This window comes from Panthera leo, chromosome E1, assembly GCF_018350215.1.
Source record: "Panthera leo isolate Ple1 chromosome E1, P.leo_Ple1_pat1.1, whole genome shotgun sequence".
NCBI classification, from domain to species: domain Eukaryota; kingdom Metazoa; phylum Chordata; class Mammalia; order Carnivora; family Felidae; genus Panthera; species Panthera leo.
The window spans coordinates 12,226,113-12,245,980 of record NC_056692.1 but is presented as its reverse complement, the minus strand read 5'-3'; the positions used below and the strand labels follow the sequence as shown (position 1 = coordinate 12,245,980).

General features: G+C 46.3%; 1 protein-coding gene across 1 annotated transcript in view; it reads left to right on the top strand.

Moving 5' to 3' along the window:
• The window catches only part of USP22 (ubiquitin specific peptidase 22), a 44,971-nt gene that overhangs the window by 7,727 nt on the left and 17,376 nt on the right, over positions 1-19,868 (top strand). The window contains exons 2-5 of the mRNA XM_042914440.1: positions 10,128-10,260; positions 16,066-16,179; positions 18,004-18,105; positions 18,800-18,969. Coding sequence (XP_042770374.1) covers positions 10,128-10,260; positions 16,066-16,179; positions 18,004-18,105; positions 18,800-18,969 — 519 coding nt within the window. The remainder of the gene's footprint in view (positions 1-10,127; positions 10,261-16,065; positions 16,180-18,003; positions 18,106-18,799; positions 18,970-19,868) is intronic.

The window sequence follows — 19,868 nt, the reverse complement described above, 5'->3', positions numbered from 1 at the left end:
AACTCAGGGAAACATTTACTCATGTTTACTAGATTATTTTAGAAGATAGTCCAAAGGGTGCAGATGAAGAGGTGCTTAGGATGGGGTCCGGGAGGGTCCTGGGCACACGAGGGTCCTGGATCCCCGGAGGGTCTCAGGGGAGGGTGCTTCACCCTCCCAGTGCGTGGGTGCATCAGTCAACACACATGCCCTCTGAACCCTTTCTGTTAGCATTTTTATGAAGGCTTCATTCATAACGATCAGTTAAGGTATGATCGATCAAGCAGGCGTTGATCAAATCATTACACAGACATGATTGATCAAATCATTGGCCTGTTGGTGGAGGTTGGGATAGGACTGAAAGTTCCAGCCCTCTGATCACACTGTTGGTTCCCTAACATCCAGACCCCACCCTGAGGCTCTCCCTGAGCTTTATCCCCTCATTAAGATAACTTACTGGTTGAAAGGGACTTGTTTCAATAACAAAAGACACCCTTTTCAATCTCATCACTTAAACATTCCAAGGGGTTTAGGAGCTCTGTGCTTGGAACTTTGAAGGAAGACCAGAATACAGTATGTGTTTTCTTCTATCACAGTGATGTCGCTGCCACATTTGTACCTTGAAGGAGTTGGACTAAATCTATTTTATTGAGATTCAAAGGCCCAAGTCTTGCTTTCTGAGACTGGGAAATTTGAGGAGATTGTTTAATTTCAGTTACGTCTTTGCCTTTTAGTGCCTCAGTTCATGTAGAAAATGTTGCGTCTTCCTGTCCCTTTGCTTAGATCAGAGTCTGTGATGGTAAAACAGTATATTGAGCCCTTGAAAAAGTCATTGAAGAGAATGCGTAACAATTAAACATACCTTCTTTACAATTGTCAGATTTTAATAGACCAGTAATAGTTCCGGTCACGGGTAATATGTGAAGTGTGCATTAGTTCTTAAGGTGCTGTCTCCTGTTTGTAGTTTTCTTTAAGCTGGACTCAAAATTCACTGCACATCTGAGTCATCCTATGGGTGAGTCCACCTGTATTTGACTTAAAGGGCCATGCACCTTCTGCCCCCTCCAATCCTTCTTGGGGTAGTGAGGAGGGTGTGAGAAAGGAGATAATAGAGATTAAGGTATCCAAAGAAATGCTGTTAATATTGGGGCCAAATGAATGGACTTTCAGTGCATTTCTTGTACTATGTAAACTCAGAACTGCTTTTTTTTTTTTTAAGTTTTTATTTTTTTGTAATGTTTATTTTTGAGTGAGAGTGAGAGACAGAGAGTGAGCAGGGGAGGGTCAGAGAGAGAGGGAGACTCAGAATCCGAAGCAGGCTCCAGGCTCTGAGCTGTCAGCATGAATGGTGAGATCAGAGCTGAGCTGAAGTTTGATGCTCAACCGACCGAGCCATCCAGGCGCCCCTTTGAGTTTTTATTTAAATTACAGTTAATTAACATACACTGTAATATTCGTTTCAGGTGTAAAATACAGTGATTCAACACCTGTACATCGCCCAGTGCTCATCCTAAGTGCCCTCCTTAACCCCTGGCACCTATTTTTTTAATTAAAAATTTTTAATGTTTATTTTTGAGACAGGGAGAGGCAAAGTGTGAGCAGGGAAGGGGCAGAGAAAGAGGGAGACATAGAAACCGAAGCAGGCTCCAGGCTCCCAGCTGTCAGCACAGAGCCTGACTTGGGCCCAACTCAAGAACAGTGAGATCATGACCTGAGCCAGAAATCGGATGCTTAACCTACTGAGCCACCTTGCCCCACCCCACCCCCAGCACCCATTTAACACACCCCCAGCCACCTTCCCTCTGGGGACCATTAGTTATCTATAGTTTGGAGTCTTTCTTGGTTTGTTTTCTCTTTTTTTTTTTCCTTTGTTCGTTTGTTTTGTTCCTTAAATTCCACACTTGAGTGAAATCCTATGTTATTTTGCCTAGCACAGTCCTCTCTAGCCCCATCCCTATAGCTGCAAACAAAACTGTTAAATCATTGATCCTATCTGCTTCTCCTATCGATAAAAATCCCCGTTGCATTTCAGGATTACTTGTGGGCTCCTGAATCTACTTGAAGTAACTCCTAGGAGAAAGGGATTTCATACAAAAATCTTTTCGAGGACTCCATGAGCAGTAGATTCCAGGTTGAGTTTCCTGGATCCCCCACCAGCCTCCGGAATCCCTCTGGCTCTGCAGATCCAGGACTGTGTGCAGTGCCTCCCTGGCAGGAAGCTGTAAGATCAGCTGATCGAGGAAACCTGCCGTCTGCGGCAGCCAACTGTTCCAGAAAGCAGATGTCCCTGTGCCTCTCCCTGGCCCACTCAGATGGCCGGTGTGTGGTGCAGGGGTGTCTAGCCTTTGCGGGAGTTAGAATAATAATAGCTAACGTCAACCCTGTATTATTTCCTGCAGCTGCTTTAGCAAGTGACCACAAACTGGTTTAGAACAAGTTCTGGAGGCCAGGATCCCAGAATCTGGTGTTGGCAGGACCACGCCCCTCCAGGGGGCTCTGGGGACAGGGGAACCACTCCTGGCCTGTGGCCGACCCGGCCCCATCCCCTCCAGTTTCTGACCTCCTCTTTCAACTTGCCTTCTTTCCTGTGTATGGGGTCTTTGTGTGTCTCCTTCACGTACACTCAGGATGGCAGTTAGGGCCATCCCAGATCATCAGGTATCCTCTCATCTCAAGACCCTTAATTACATATGCAAAATACTTTTTTGAACTAAGGTAACATTCACAGGTTCCGGAGATTAAGACAGGGACACACCTTTTAGGGAGCCGCTGTCAGCCTTACAAACCCTATGGGCAGTGTTCTCAGTCCATGAAAAGCATTGAATCTTTTAACCCTCGTAATAGCTGTATGAGGTAGATACGTGTCCACATTTTTACTTTATTTATTTTGATAGAGAAAGAGAGCATCCCAGCCAGGCTCTGCACTGCCAGAGCAGAGCCAGACGTGGGGCTTGAACTCATAAACTGTGAGATCATGACCTGAGCCAAAGTTGGATGCTCAACTGACTGAGCCACCCAGGTGCCCTGAGAACTGGTCTCTTAATTGTTGAATCCATCAACTCAGTAAAAGGCCTTCACTGGTAGGTGCCCTGCAGTTGAGTGTCCTGGGTTTTACACACATGAACAATGGTCACTCAGAGGAAGCAATTAGGTCCATGTGGAAACGCTTTTCCTTCTTGTTCTTAGTGATGGCAGGGCTTCCCATTTTGAGTTAATTCTCTTGACTCCATATGAACTGAGTTCACACCCCTTGTAAGAAACACTTGTTCTATAGAATTCCATGGAATTGAGCTTTCTGCTCTTGTATACAGACCTTTCTGACTTCCCCAGTGTTCACTCACCTGATGTGGTTCTCCTTGTAGATTTCATAGTATCTGGTTTGTGTTTCTCAGCTTAACCATATATATTATCTCTCTGTTTATTATTTTGTATTATGGGTTTTTATTCCTGTTAATTTTAATTTTTTTATTATATTAATGTTTTTTATTTATTCTTGAGAGAGAGAGACACACACAGAATCCGAAGCAGTCTCCGGGCTCTGAAACATCAGCACAGAGCCCGGTGCGGGGCTCAAACTCATAAGCCATAAGATCATGACCTGAGCCGAAGTTGGATGCTCAACCGACTAAGCCACCCGGGGCCCCTTTTTATTTCTCCTCTTGAAGAAGCATACTCCTTGGTGAATTTCTGTGAAGTGAACATGTTCGTGTCCTGGCCGCACAGAGGAGAGTTGACACCCAACGCTCCAGGTGTCCCCTTTGATCCCCTTCCTGGTCCCAACCTTCCTCCCTCAGGAGAATCTACTATCCACCCACGCGTGACCACGAAATCACCTCTGCTGGCGTTAGGACTTTGTTTGACGGTAGCAGGCAGTATGTAATTTTCTGTGGCCAGCCGCCTCCGTGCTCTGTTGTGAGGATGTACCATGAATGTACCATGTGAGGATGTACCATGTGGTGAGGATGTACCCTTGCTGGATGTACCATGAATTCCTTTTCGTTGCTCTGGTACCCACTCAGTGGCTCTACCACGGCTTATTCTTCTTGCTACAGATGAATATTTTATTATTTCCACATTTGGGGTATTACCATTACGATATTCTTTTATGTGTCTTTTCGTGTCCTTGATACATGTATTTCTGTCATGTGTAAGTTCCCATTTCTCTTATACCTAAACTTAGGAATGGAGTTAATTGAGTCTTAAGGTATGTATTATTTAATAGTTGTTTTCCTTTGATTTATTTTAAAAAATATGAAACCTACAGAAATAGCAACAATACTAAAATGAGTATCATACACATCTGTCTAGATTCAGCAGTTGTTTGTTTTGGGGAACGTTAGGGTTTGAATGAGGTGGTGTTTGTTGGCCAGAGTTCTCTTTTGCCTTTTCAATTAACAGAAGTGATCTCTGGGGTGATACTTTGAAATTAAATATCTAGTGCCCCAGTACACTTATATACAGACATATGTTCACACATCCACATGTGTACTCGGGCATGCACACACGGATATGTAAGTCATTTAGTGTATTTTTTAAAACATAATTTGTCAGGGCGCCTGGGTGGCTCAATCGGTTGAGCGTCCAACTTTGGCTCAGGTCATGATCTCACAGTTGACGAGTTCGAGCCCGGCATCGGGCTCTGTGCTGACAGCTCAGAGCCTGGAGCCTGCTTCTGATTCAGTGTCTCCCTCTCTCTCTGCCTCTCCCCTGCTCATGCTCTGTGTCTCTCTGTCTCAAAAATAAAGATAAACATTAAAAAATATTTTTTTAATAAAAAAATAAAAAATATAATTTGTCAAGTTGGCTAACATACAGTGTATACAGTGTATCTTTTTTAAATTGAATTGAAATTCACATAACTTAAAAAATAACCACTTTAGAATGAAGTATTCATGGGGCGCCTGGGTGACTCATTCAGTTGAGTGTCTGATTTCCTGATTTCAGCTCAGGTCACGGGATTGAGCCCTGCATTGGGCTCCACGCTGAGCATGGCGCCTGCTTGGGATCCTCTCTCCCCTGCTTGTGCACGCACGTGCGCTCTCTCTCTCTCTCTCTTTAAAATAAAAAATAAGTAAATGAGTAAAATAAAATTGAAAATTTGAAAATAAATAAAATGAACAATTCAATGTATTCATAATGTTGTACAGTCACCATCCTATCTCTACCAACTTTCAAATCACTTTCATCTGCGCCCCAATCTCTCTCTCTCCCCAGCCCCTGGCCGCCTCTAATGTCTGTTCTGTCTTTTTGGATTTACCTCTTTTGAGCATTCTATATTAATGGAATCACACAATATGTGACCTTTTGTGTCTGGCTTCTCTCACTTCGCATTATGTTTTCAAGGTTCATCCATGTTGTAGCAGGTATCAGAACTTCATTCTTTTTTATGGCCAAATAATACTCCGTTGTGTATATGTAATATTTTGTGTATGCATTCATCCTTTAATGGACATTGGGCTCTTTCTTCTTCTTTCTAACTATTGTGAGTGAGCCAGTATTTTTCTACCCTGTGGTTTTAGCATCCATGGCTGATTCTTGCCTGAACCCATTATTACCATGATGAGTATAAAGTGAAGATTCTGCATTTGTATTTTTGTCCTTCCTACTACGTTGATTAGTTGGGAGTTCTGTGAACAAGTCTGTTAAGACTGTGTGTGTGTGTGTAGTAATATCAGAATGGACTTGGGGATTCTTTCTTATTCAGTGTATAATCCATTTTTTTTTCTTCAAGTATTTATTTTGAGAGAGAGGGAGGGAGAGAATCTCAAGCAGGCTCCACCCTGTTCACACAGACCCCTGTGTAGGGCTCGATCTCACAAACTGAGATCATGAACTGAACCTAGATCAAGAGTCCGTTGTTGGAGCTACCCAGGTGCACTGTAATCCATTCGTATTCATTTTTATGTTGAAAGTGTACCAGAATTGCCTAGTGGGAATTCCTCAAGCTGGCTCCCATTCTTTCTCACTTGACCCCCTTGGTGTTAGAGTCAGTGGCTTATAAAAGGTGTCCATTTATGTTCAAACGCCAGTTCAAGAATTGTTCATGGCCAGGGTGTGTGGCAAAGTCACTCGTGTTTATGGATAATAGATTTGTGACATACATCAGTGGTGAACATGTCAGGGGCGCACCATGTAATAAAATCTGATTTGCTGCCTTAAAAGGAGTATTGAGTGGCGGGGGTGGGGGTGGGGGCAGGGAACCTGGGTGGCTTAGTTGGTGCTGACAGCACAGAGCCTGCTTGGGATTCTCTCCCTCTCTCTCTCTCCCTCTCTCTCTCTCCCGCTCCCTCCCTCCCTCCCTCTCTCTGCCCCTCCCCCATTCATGCACTTTCTCTCTCAAAATAAATAAAACTTAAAAAAAAAAAAAAGTATTGAGCATGAACTTTATTTAAATGAAGAGATTTAGCTGAATATTGAATATGTGTGTGTATTTATTTGTATTTTAGGCTTTCTTTCCCTGACCTGATAGTATCAGGACATGATCAATTTCTGTGTGCTTAACTGTTTATTTACTTGTGGGGTTAGTTTTGTTTTGTTTTGTTTTTGAGAGAGACCACAAGCAGGGAGGGGCAGAGAGAAAGAGAGAGAGAGAGAGAGAGAGAGAGAGAGAGAGAATCTGAAGCAGGCTCCAGGTTCTGAGCTGTCAGCACTAAACCCAAACGGGGCTTGAACCCACAAGCCATGAGATAGTGACCTGAGCTGAAGTCAGAAGTTTAACCGACTGAGCCACCCAGGCGCCCCTTCTGTGTTTTTAGTTGGAGCTGATCTGCTTCTTTGTAATTGCTGGTTTCTTTTTGTGCAGCTAAGATCTTTTTCTTTTTCTTTTTCTTTTTTTTTTTTAACGTTTATTTATTTTTGAGACAGAGAGAGACAGAGCATGAACGGGGGAGGGTCAGAGAGAGAGGGAGACACAGAATCTGAAACAGGCTCCAGGCTCTGAGCAGTCAGCATAGAGCCTGACGCGAGGCTCGAACTCACATACTGCGAGATCATGACCTGAGCCGAAGTCAGACGCTCAACCGACTGAGCCACCCAGGCGCCCCAAGATCTTTTTCTTTAGGTAGATTTTTCTTTCATGAAATTCTGCAAAAGAACAGGTGGCATATTTTTACATTTAAAATTCAGAGTTTAATTTTTATCTGTTTTAAAAACTGTTTGTGTGTAGGGGCGCCTGGGTGGCTCAGTCGGTTGAGTGTCTGACTTTGGCTCAGCTCATGATCTCGCGGTATGTGAGTTCGAGCCCCACGTCGGGCTCTGTGCTGACAGCTCGGAGCCTGGAGCTTGCTTCGGATTCTGTGTCTCCTCCTCTGTCTGCCCCTCCCATCCTCATGCTCTGTCTCGATAATAAACGTTAACCCAAAACAACCTTTTTGTGTGTTTCAAGGGAAAATTAATGTGTGATAGTTATGTAATTATTCAGATAAGCTTATGTTTTCAGGGCAATGCTACTGTTGAATTTTCTTGTTCTATAGAATTGGATTTACTGTTTCAAGTTCTTAGAGGAATTTTTTAAAATCATGATAATGCCTTTAAAATATCCTGAGTGGTAAAAATAAAGGATACCTCTTAATCTTTCCTTTTCTTTCTATCTGTAATTGTAGCGAATGGCAGACAGATTCTAGCTTGTGGTGGTAACTAAGAATCTCCAGGAATCTGTTGTCTTATAGTATTTATAACTACTGGGGAATTTTCCTTGATACCTATATCATTTGTTTACATCAAATATAATCGTATATGTAATTTAAAAACGTCCTCTGTATTCCTGAAAGCAGTTACAGTGAATTAATCTCTTCGATTTGTCACTGGAAGAATAAATAGATGATACAACTGCTAACCGTATTACTACGGCACTTCAGAAAAGTCTTCCACACAGACCGCAGCGTCCTGTGGCCTTGCTTTAGGCTGGTGGCTCTCAACCGGCAGGAGGGTGCCACCTGTGATCTCGTGGGCAGAGGCCAGAGATGCCGCTGGCCATCCCGTGGTGCCCAGGAAACACCCCACACCCTCCCGCACACACGCAAAGAATTACCAGGCCCCACGTGTCCGTGGTGGTGTTACTGGGAAGTCGTGCATTGGGGGCGAACCTTATGGGGTTCTCAGAGGTAGCTTCTTCGTATTAACAAACATAAGTACTGACCATTGAGAGTGATTGCTTCCCCAAGAAGAAATACGGTTTTAATGATCAGGTTTGTTTATTTATTTCTTAATGTTTATTTTTGAGAGATACTGAGTGTGAATGCAGAAGGGGAGAGAGAGAGGGAGACACAGAATCAGAAGGCTGCAGACTCAGCTGTTAGCACAGAGCCTGATGCGGGGCTCGAACTCGCGAACTTCGAGATCTTGACCTGAGCCAAAGTTGGACGCTTAGCTGGTTGAGCCATCCAGGCACCCCTTAACGATCAGGTTTACATTTGGGCCCAGAGATGAAACTACCAGCAGCTGAAAGGTGATGGATCAGCCTTGGCATCCTGAGAGTGGTGTGGGTCTGTGGTCCTCGGGATGCCCCTCGGGCCTTGTTCCATCCCGTGTTCCTGGGCAGGATCTGGATCTCTCCCCAGCTCCCGGCTGGGTGGGCATTCGGAGAACCTGACGTGCAGAAACGTCTGCGATTCGGCCACAGCGTGCGTACGGTTCTGGCTCACCTAATTTGTCTTCCGACCTCGGGCTTCAGGCACTAGGCTCTGTTGTCTTCAAGGAGTTACATCCGTGCACCCTCCCTGCCCATAAGGCAGCTTCCATCTAGGTAAAAACTGTGGTTCGTGTTTTATAGTAAATGTGGTTTGAGCCTAGTCCCCAGACCCTCTCCTCCCTCCACACCCTCTGTTCTAGGTGAAGGCACAGCCTGTCACCCCTGGGCTTGGCACTTGCCTTCTTCTTGTGTGTGCAGAGTGAAGCTTAGGAGTAGGCTGCCTCCAGGGTGAGGGGGCTGCCGGGGTAGGCGCGTCCTAGTCCACGTTCTCCCTGTGTCCCCCACCCCCATGGTCACAAGCATATACAATAACTTTCTTCGGGTGTCGGAAGAGCCTAAAGCCTTTCCCCCACCCGGGGTGGGTTGGGGGGTGGGAGGGTTGTGAGGACTGAATGAGGTTAAGTCCTCTGAAACCCCCGGCACCAGGGTCTAGAGTGCATGTGGCGGGTAGTACGGATTGCTTGTGTGGGCAGCCCTTTCTGTTGTAACCTTCCCTTCCCCGGACCTTGTTCATTTTCCACTTTCCTCCGTCTCCCTGCTTCCTGCCCACCTGTCAGAACAGAAGAGACTTGTACTCCGTGCTGCCATCTCGGAGGTTGGAAATTGAATTTGATAATCTGCAGGGAGTTTATAGTGACTACGGTGTGGTTGTCATATTGTGCGAGAAGGCAGTGGCGTTCTTGGGTGGTTGGGTGTGTGAGAATCCTACTCACAATTGCTGAGATTAGAGTTTTAGGTTTCTGTGGTCTAGTTCTTGGCAACAAACTGTTTCTTTTTCTTCTTCTTCTGTATCACTTTGACTCAACGTCCCTGTGTGTTGGTTGGTTGATTGCTTCTAACTTTGCTGTGGTCTTGTGACCTGGAATATCAAACGCGCAGTGACATCCATGGTAAGGGTGACTAGGCTTGGAGCCGCCGGGCTGGGGTGGGGATAGGAGCTGAGAGGGTTGGGGTGCCCTGCCGGGACTCAGGAGGAGAACACGAAGACTTTGATGGCTCCTCAAGCTTTACGTGGTAAATGAGCTTTTTTTTTTTTTTTTTTTAAAACGTTTGTTTATTTTTGAGAGATAGAGACAGAGCACAAGCAGGGAAAAGGCAGAGAGAGAGGGAGACACAGAATCCGAAGCAGGCTCCAGGCTCTTAGCTGTCAGCACAGAGCCCGACGTGGGGCTCGAACCTGCCCCTCTTGAGATCATGACCCAAACTGAAGTTGGATGCTGAACCGAATGAGCCACCCAGGTGCCCCTGGGCTAAGGTTTTTTACATGGACCTAGTTTTGAGCTGAATGAGCTAATGTACATTTTGGGGCAGTTGAAAGGATTAACGGAGGGTCTCTCAGGTCATACAGGGTATGCTGTGATTTCCTTTCCCCACATCGGTCACTTTGCTCGACCGCTTTCTCGGTAAGAAGGCCTGTCGTGCCGTGTGCTGGCTCTTAACTCTCTTCTCTCAATTTCAGGCAAAGTCTTGTGTCTGTCACGTCTGTGGTGTCCACCTGAACAGGCTCCACTCCTGCCTGCACTGTGTCTTCTTTGGCTGTTTCACAAAGAAACATATTCACGAGCACGCGAAGTCCAAGCGGCACAACCTGGGTAAGGCGCCTTCTGAATAGCGTCCCTGGTGTGGGGACGGCCACTACCCGGCCTGCTGTTCCCTGAGTCGTGGCTCCCAGCTCATCCGGGGCCCTGTCTGAAGTCCTCATGCAACTCCAGGGGCGAGTGGATGAACAGATGAACTCAACAGGCTTATGCACCCAGCTGGCCTTGGGGCTCTCAAGTGGATGTTAATATCTGTGCCATCAGCACAGAGCCCGGTGTGGGGCTCGAACCCACCAGCCGTGAGATGGTGACCTGAGCTGAGATCAGGAGTCAGACTCTTAACCGACTGAGCCAAACAGGAACCCTGCAATGTTAGTTATTAACGCCAGCGTGGAGTTGAGTGATTTTTATTGCTTCCTATGATGGATTTTCATGGTTCTCGATAATACAGAGTCACGAAAAGGCTGACGGCACCGTGGCATCAAGATCGATTGTTTCGTGTAGTTGCAGGTTCAAGCTGTCGCACAGTCTGGAAATTACACGAAGCGGCGTTTTGCTCTTGGCTTTCTTTTCTGACCGTGTTCGTTAAGTGTCTCTCTCCTTTAGTATGTGTGATGTTTTCTCTTGAGTGATGGGGAGGCTCTTCGGCTGGCCTTAAGAAAGTCACTTTCACGAGGTCCAGGCCAAAGAGCTATTATTACTTCACGGCGGCTCGGCAATGCCAGTTAAAGGTATTTTTAGGCCTTTTCAGGTAGTAGAAATGGAACGTAAGGACTCAGTCCTCTCTGCTGGACTTATTTGTAAGTAACAACTTAGAGTGAGCCTGAGTGAAAAGGGTGCCTGGAGCTAGGGGTTCAGGTTGTGACATTGAGCTCGTTGGCCTTTTTGGAAGGAGAACTAATGGACCTAATAGTGCTGTCATGAGCTCTGTCCACAGAGGAACAAGGTAGTTCGTGATCTCTTCTTACATTGAGTAACCAGAGGCAAAAGACACTGGTCAGGACCGTGTGGATGTGATCAAACTCTGTAGTACTCACTTACTGTACATCTTTGCTTTTACCGGTACGAATGAGGAGTATGCTGCCGTATCTGTTCTCCGACCAGCCCCGTTTAGGCGGCTCTGCTGTTATGCCCGGGCTGTGATTCCATGTGGTTAGAGGGTTATGGAGAATTGGAAGTATATTTGCACTTGAAAAAGCTATCTGAAGAGTTACATTGTTACGCAGGATCGTCTACAAAAATCACTTCGGAAATGCGTTCATTTTTAACCTGATTGATACACTCGTTCTCTACTTCTGCTGGAATGAGTAAGTCTTAGAAGGCTTGCTTTCAGACACAAAACCTTGAAATCGGAGAGAGATCCAGTTCTGTGCTGCGTTTGAGCCCGTGAACGTATTGGAGATTGCACGTGTATGTGTTTCACCAAAAGCTAGAATTAGTTTCTGTGTCCAGGTGGACAGGAGGGTGGCGGGCACAGGAGAGCGAGGCCGAAGCGGCAAAGTGCTGGAGGAGAAGAACGGGGATGGGCAGCCCCGGTCCTGCCTGGCGGTTTGGTCTCCGTTTCCCCCACTTAGGAGGTCACCTGCCCGTCCTCCGCCCCGTGCGTCCCAACTGCTGCTCCCGCCCGTCATCTCCAGAGCAACTTCTAGGCTGGCGATACTCTGGTCGTCCTTTCATACGGAGTATTTCGCAGGATGTTCAAGGGCAAAGTGATTGAGCAGTGGTATGGGGAGTGAGGGGCCTCGACTTCCTGGTGGCCCACTCGTTCTGCCTCCCAGGGGATATGTGGTAGTACGATGTTGAGACCTGAAGTTCTCATCAGGCATCCGGGTTTTCGTTGGAGTAGCACGGAGGCCTAAACTGAGTCTTGTCTGAATATTGTGGACGATGCACTTAAAAACAGAGTATTGGTAGAGTAAGGCCATTGTCGGAGGTCTTGTGGAGGGACGGGCGAGTGTGGCATGGGACGAGGAGGGTCTGACAGCAGTCTGGGGTCCTGCCCTATCAAGTCGCCTTAATGCAGTGTGATAAATACACACTTCAGGGAAGAGAACTTCCCCTCTTTCGGGGTAGTCACTCAGCTTTGCTGGTATGCTTCCACCTGTCCGGGTTGGTGTCCCAAACTGGGTGTTGGAATATTCCAGCCAGCTGTGGGGCGGGTACAGCGGAGTCAGGTGACAGACTCGGAGCTGCTTTGTGTTCGTACCTTCTAGTTTCATGCAGGTCTAGTTTTGTGCTGAGTCCAAGGGTACTTAGATTTGGTCTGTATGAGCCACAGAGGTGTAAAAGTAATGCCTTTAGCTTTGCTCTGTGTGTGCGTGTGTCTTTCAAGAGTTAGAGCATGTGTTGGTGGGTGTGGGATATCAGTTCGCTTATGAATCGCCGGTGTTTTTCCTCCATTCTCGAGGTTACCCTGCGACCAAACAGAAAAGGACCTTGCATGGTGCATGCACGGTGCTTCTGTGAGCTGTTGGCTTTGGGAATTCCCAAGGAAGCCAGTGTACCCTCATCTTGACTATGAAATAATTTTCCGGGGGAGCTACCTTGATGGGAGGTGTTGCTTTGGGCTTTTAAATTTTATGTTGAGGTGAAACTCACACGATGTACAATGAAGCATTTGAAAGCATACAATCCAGCGGCTTTTCGTCACTCACCAGTTGTGCAACCACCACCCCTCCCTCTACTCTCCAACCTCGTCGTCATCTCACAAGAATACCCCACCTCCAGGAACTAATTCTTTCCTCCCTCCAACGCCTGGCACTCGCTAATCTGCTTTTTGTCTCTCTGGATTTGCCCATTCTGAATATTTCATAACAGGAATTAAACGGTACATGACCCTTTGTGTCCAGCTTCTCTCTCTTAGCACGTTTCCAGGGCTGATCCACGCCGTTGCATGTGTCAGTAGCCCGTGCGTTGTATGTTTGAGTAACACTCCATTGTGTGGACCTTCCATATTTTGCTTATGTTTGTATCCATTAATGGATATTTGGGTTGTTTCCACCTTTGGGCCCTTATGATAAGGCTGTGATGAACATCCATGTGTAAGTTTCTATGTGGACATACGTTTACATTTTTTTAAGATGTATACCTAGAGCGGATTCGCCAGAGCGAATTAGCGGTGTCACAGGATATTTCCGTGTTGACTTTTTTGTGGAGCCACCAAACTTGCCCACAGTGGCTGCACCATTTTACGTTCCTGCCGGCAGTGCCTGAGTGTTGCTGTTTCTGCACATGCTCACCGACACTTCTTTTCTTTCTTTTTTTAATAACTCTGGCCACCATGATGGGTGTGAAGTGGTGTCTAATTGTGGCTTTGATTTGCATTTTCCTAATGACCAGTGATGGTAAATATTTTTTCATGTGCTTCTTGGTCCTTCGTATATCTTCTTTGGAGAACTGTCTATTCAAGTCACTTGTTCATGTTTTTAATTGGGTTGAGCTGTTTGTCTCTTTGTTGTACTTTCTGAGATATGTGTGTGTGTGTGTGTGTGTGTATGTATATATATATTTTTTGGAAATACACACACACACACACACACACACACATACACACACACACCTTGGAGATATATGTATATATCTTCTGGATAGCAAATCCTTAGCAGAGACGTGATTTGCAGATATTTTCTCCTATTCTGTGGGTTGTCTTTTCACTTTCTTAATAACGTCCATTGGTGTAGAAGGTCTAGTTTTGATGAAGTCCAACTTACCTATTTTTTTCTTTAGTTGCTTGTGAATTTGTTGTCAAACCTAAGAGTCCATTGCCAAATCTGAGGTCATGAAGACTTAGCCTCTATGTTTTCTTCTACTAGTTTTATACTTGTAGCATTTTATTGAGGTTGCTGATGCATTCGGAGTTCATTTTTGTATATGATGTAAGGGTTGAGCTTCATTCTTTTGTTTTTGGATTTCTGGTCATCCTACCACCATTTGTTGAAAAGGTTGTTCTTCCCCCACTGAGTGGTCTTGGCACCCCAGCTGACCTCATTCATTTTACACAGTGAGTGAAGGGTGTGGAAAGGGTGTGGAAAGGTGCCTTGAAGAAGACCTTGTCTAGGACGAGTTGAACACACGCTGAAATGTTTAAATGCCTTCCCCAGGCTGGTAGTTGGGCTGTTGGTTGCATGCTTGGCACTTTATTTGGTTGTTTATGTTTATTTATTTATTTTGAGACTGAGAGAGCACGTGGGGGAGAGAAAGGGGGAGAGAATCCCAAGCAGACTCTATGCTGTCCGTGCACAGCCTGACATGGGGTCGATCTCACGAAGTATGAGATCATGACCTGAGCTGAAATCAAGAGGCGGAATCTCAACTGACTGAGCCACCCAGGCACCCCTGGCATATTTTGTATCGAATGTCTCTGCTTTCCTGAAAATTTCTGTACCACCTCATTGTAGTCTGTCTCTGGCTTTGGTATCTCCACACCAGGAACTTTTCCCATTCAAGGAATACGAAGTGCCGAGGAGGAACCGAGCTGTCCGCAAAGCTTTGATGGGCACTTTCAAAGAATTTGTAGGAATTTTGTCAGTTTGCGGGGAGGGGCGAGGGTAGATTGTGATTCTTAAACTGAGCCTTCGTACACCTGCTACAGAGGACTTCAGAGATCCACCAGAGTATTACCGATCTGTGTCATAGTAACTTAAGGCACGGAATGTGATCAGAGCTGTGATTTATGAAGATAAGACACCGTATACTAGGTGTACTGTGACGTTATAAAATTATCACACAAACCTATGAGGTGTTAGTGCTGTTACTATCACCATTATACCAAAGAGGAAACTGAGGCTCAGAGAAGTGGAGTAATTTATCAGAGGTCCATAAAGGTACAAGGCAGAACTAGGATTAATACCAGTTTCTGTAAATCTGTAAAGCCTTCATGCTGCATTGCCTCTCAAACATCTTGGTGAATCTCAGCCAAAAACATTCTTTTTAACTGTTGAGTGGAGATAGTACCTTTCTTCCAGGTGCTTAAAGGACTTTATCTTACTTTCTAATGTAGTAACTAAGGGCCGGGTTCTATAGATGAGGTGGTTGAGAAAATGCGTGAGAGCAGCAGTCAGCTCTGTGGGTCAGGAAGTCAAGATTCTCTGGTTAGAGCGTATTTTACAGTTGTCCTTGAAGTGAGAGTAGGCCGGTAGCTGTTGTGTTCCTTTTTGTAATCCTGTAGGAATTCTAGATATAGTAAAACATATAGATATATGTGTCAGGTGGCCGAGAATCCTTAGGAGCTGATCGTACTCCATGAAATTTCTCCCTTGTTTTAAATCCCACTCTTTCGGGGTGCCTGGGTGGCTCAGTTGGTTGAGCGCCTGGCTTCAGCTCAGGTCATGATCTCACAGTTTGTGAGTTCAGGCCCCATGTTGGGCTCTGTGCTGACAGCTCAGAGCCTGGAGCCTGCTTCTCATTCTGTCTCCTTTTCTCTCTGCCCCTCCCCACAGGCACTCTGTCTCTCTCACTCTCTCAAATATAAATAAACATTACAAGATAAATAAATAAAATTCCCCTGTGTTTAAAAATAAAAAAACCCCACTCTTTCAGAGAAAAGACAGAAGGTCCTGATACTTTAGAGTTAGGTTCTTTGTGAGATGTGGACGTTGACCCCTCTCTTGGGTTCCTCAGCCCTTCATAGGAGCTTCCGGGGGAAAATACACCTGCTTAGTATACACCCCACATGCTTGGGATAGAGGTCTGAATGGGAGGGACCAATCATTTTGCAACAGGTGGGTTCTATGATTCGAGAGTAGGGAAATGGTATAAACAGTGAAATGTCTAAAACACTTAGGGGTTTCATTTGTGACCTTAAGCATTACCTGTACATTTGTAATTAAATCTGATCTCTTCCCTCCATTCTCTTTGCAGCCATAGATCTCATGTATGGAGGGATCTACTGCTTTTTGTGTCAGGACTACATATACGACAAAGACATGGAAATCATCGCCAAAGAGGAACAGCGGAAGGCTTGGAAAATGCAAGGTTTGGTTTGGCCTAGATTTGTGTGCCTGATTTGTCTCTTAGTCCTGCATCCCCTCGTGTGTCTGAAGGGCAGAACTTCCCAAGAGAAAGACCAACATCTAGGGAGGAAGTGAGCGTTAGAGAGCTAGGATCGCAGCTAGGTTTTTGCAGGTTGGGTTCTGATTTGCTCACTCCCTCCTGTAGGCGAGAGGCAGGTCAGGTGACTGGCCAGACAGGTACGTGGGGAGGGAGCTGAACCTTCCAAGCTTCTCATCGAGGCTCCGTCTTTCTGGCAACCAGCCCGCCTCCAGGAACCCACCGAGAGTCACCTCATTAGAACAGAAGCTGCTCCTAATGCTCACGCTCTTATCACTTAGGAGGTTACAAGAGTTTGGGGAGCTCTGTGCCAGCAACCCGGGGCAGAGACCAGTATATGTTTTCTGCTCTCACAGTGGCTATGGTACCAGCGTGGGGTTCTCTGTTGCTGTCGCTTCCCTGGCCTCACACGGGCTCTCTTCAAGGGGTGCTGTCGGGGATGGACACAAACATTATGCAGCGGTTTTCTTTATTGTTCATTGATGTATTTTTTGGTTCCTTGATTTGTTTTTCTTTCTTTAGGCAGATGCTCACAGGTTTCAATGGTAGTAGGTGTAGTTTACCCCGTGTGGCTGGTGAGCATTTCTCAACTGGTGACGGTTCTCATCACTGCTCACAAGGAGAACATCTCTGTTTTACAGTTTTTGGCCTTAATTGCTCCGCCTTTTTTTTTTTTTTTTTTTTTTTTTTTTTTTTAGAGAGAGCGAGCATGAGTGTGAGTGGGGTAGGGGCAGAGAGAGAGAGAGAGAGAGAGAGAGCGAGAGCGAGCATCGTAAGCAGGCTCCCTACTGTCAGCGCAGAGCCCGATGTGGGGCTCGGTCTCACAAACCCGGAGGTCATGACCTGATCTGAAGTCAAGAGTCAGACGCTTGACTGACAGAGACAACCAGGCGTCCCCAATTGCTCTGCTTTTAAAACAACCCCATTTTTTGAGAGCAGAACAATAGAAACAGGTGCTCTCAGTGATCAGGATTGTTTCCGAAGAACAGTCTTTTTACCAACTTCCTACTCTTTTCCCTCTCAGAAATTTAGTAACGTTGCCACTAAGTCCGAATGTATCGTTTCTTTGGCAAGGACATTTAACGCACAGGAGCTCAGAAATGCATGTCCCAGAATAAAATCGACCTCTTCTACATAAAGTCATTCTACAATTCCATCCGTCAATGAGATATTATATCTTTTAAAGTTTATTAAATTTTGCAGAAATTTTAGGTTGCAAGGAACAAGTACCTTTGAGTGAATCGGTATTTGCATGAAGTGTGACACTTAGTGGCATCTACGCCATTGTCCTTGGCTGTTCGACATGTATTTTCAAACGGCGAGTGCATTTTCTCCCTGTCAACTCACTCGCTCACGGGAGAGCCTTCATCTAAGTGCCAAGTGCAGCACTGCCTCCCCCCCCTCCCCCACCCCCCGCCCCAGGGCTGATGCTACAGGCTCTCTATTCAAGGATTAAAGGCTTTGAAAAAACACCCGTCTTGGCATTAGCGTGACTGTGGCATTAACTGGAGGTATTGCTTTCTTTCTCACGGAAAACCACTTATTCACACATTCTCTAAAAGAAACTCCTTTCAAGTGTTCTTTTTAGCCCATTGCAATATAATATGGTTCTAGAAAGACCTCGTGTTATGGGATGCCCCGCTTTGAAATACAACCCGATTAAGTATTCTATCACCATCACTTTTATTTATAAACACACTTGATGAAATTTGAGCTCATGGCGCCTGGAACTGTCTTCCATCCGCTTAGGCGTTGGGGAGAAGTTTTCAACTTGGGAACCAACCAAACGGGAGCTTGAACTGCTGAAACACAACCCGAAAAGGCGAAAGATCACCTCTAACTGCACCATAGGTAGGTGGGCGACAGTGTTTGGAGCGGCCGGTCGTCTGTCCTCGCTGCCAGTGAGGCTTGTTTCTCTGGGTTTAACAATAGATGTAAACAGGTGGGCCTCATAGTACAGCTCTCTGTAAACCTGTGTATAACTCATTCCATCAATTGCCCTCCACCCCCAACTACTTCTGGAGCATCTGTCCTCTGGGGGGGGGCTGCAGTAGGCCTAACGTGCCTAATGGTGATGGGCGGAAATGGTCCCTGCCCCGTGGCCCTGATGGTCTCTCCTGGGAAAAGATTCAAGTTTATTCTGACCAAATGGAGGCTGTACATAATCTTCAGTGAGAGAGAAAAGGATGTGTGTGAGATGGTTCTCTGGGGTAAGACTTCAAGAATACATTTTAGAAACTTTTTAATAGGTTTTGTTAGGCTCCTTTCTGACCTGTTCCATCGTTCTAGAATATTTGTGAGCAGTTCTATCAAAATATAACAGCTGAAGTGAGGGGTAGGGTGATAGTGAACATTCCTCAGGACAGTTCCCATAAAAGTGGCATAAAAATTGGAAAATACTGCATTTCTTTTTGCCTCTTGAATGAATGCATGAAAGGCAACGAGCGTGTACATGTAAAGGGAGGCACAGCAGTGCCATCGGGGTTCAGTGGGACGTGTAGTTCAGTGCCCGTCAGCCCTGCTGTCCTGTCTGCCTCCTGCCCAGGTCTGCGGGGGCTGATCAACCTTGGAAACACGTGCTTCATGAACTGCATCGTCCAGGCTCTCACCCACACGCCGCTCCTGCGGGACTTCTTCCTCTCCGACAGGCACCGGTGTGAAATGCAGAGCCCCAGCTCGTGTCTGGTGTGTGAGATGTCCTCACTTTTTCAGGAGGTGAGCGCGGTTGACTCTGGCAGCGTCACGTTTCTGTCACCACTTGTGTTCTCCCTTAAAAAAAAAAAAATAAGGCTGACGGAATAAAGGGAAGCAGATTTCTGAAACCTCACGCAGCGAGTGTTTAACATATGCACTTGCTATGGAACATCGCCCTTTTCCAAAGGGAACTGTTAGGTGGGGACCGGAGGCATCACTTCGAGGCACACTGCTGGCTGGGAGGATGCGAAAGAGCCCTTGGAAAGGGGCATAGCCGGTGGAAGACATTTGCCTGTAAATACTGTGGCATCTCACGCTTCCCTCCTCTGGGGGACGGGTCTGCCGTCCCGATTCACAGCAGCGCACGTGGACGCACACACCGCTTCCCTCCTTTGTTCTCGAGGAGAGTGGACCTTCTGTTCCCTTGCCAGACCTGAGTGTGCTTCACCAGAACGTCTCTGTCGTCGGGTTCTGTCCTGTTTGGATCCTAGGCTGCTCCCAGGTCGTGCCTGTCCTTGTCTCCCTGACCATCGCTTAGAGCGTGACAGGGCTCAGGCCTGGGCTCAGGTATCCTTGAGCTGGATCCTGTGCGCCTAGTGGCCAAAAAGCGTGCCTGGGCTGAAGTTGCTCGGCCGCCCCATTGGTTGTCGACAGGACCCGGATGTACTTCGGGGTCCGGCAGAGGAGCCTCGTCTGTTTCTGTCGGTACCTTTGCTGCAGCATTTCACTCCCACTCAGCAGCTGCCCGCCTGGTTTGCATACTGGGCGCTCCTAATTCATCATTTTGGCTTATCTGTAGAAAACGGAAGGGAGAGGACAGATTCAAAAAGTCCAGTGAGTCCAGAGAAAAATGCAGTTTGCAACATAAACAGAGTGGGGGAGTAAACTGGAATCATTTTTTGTCAGAGTAGCCGTAAGAA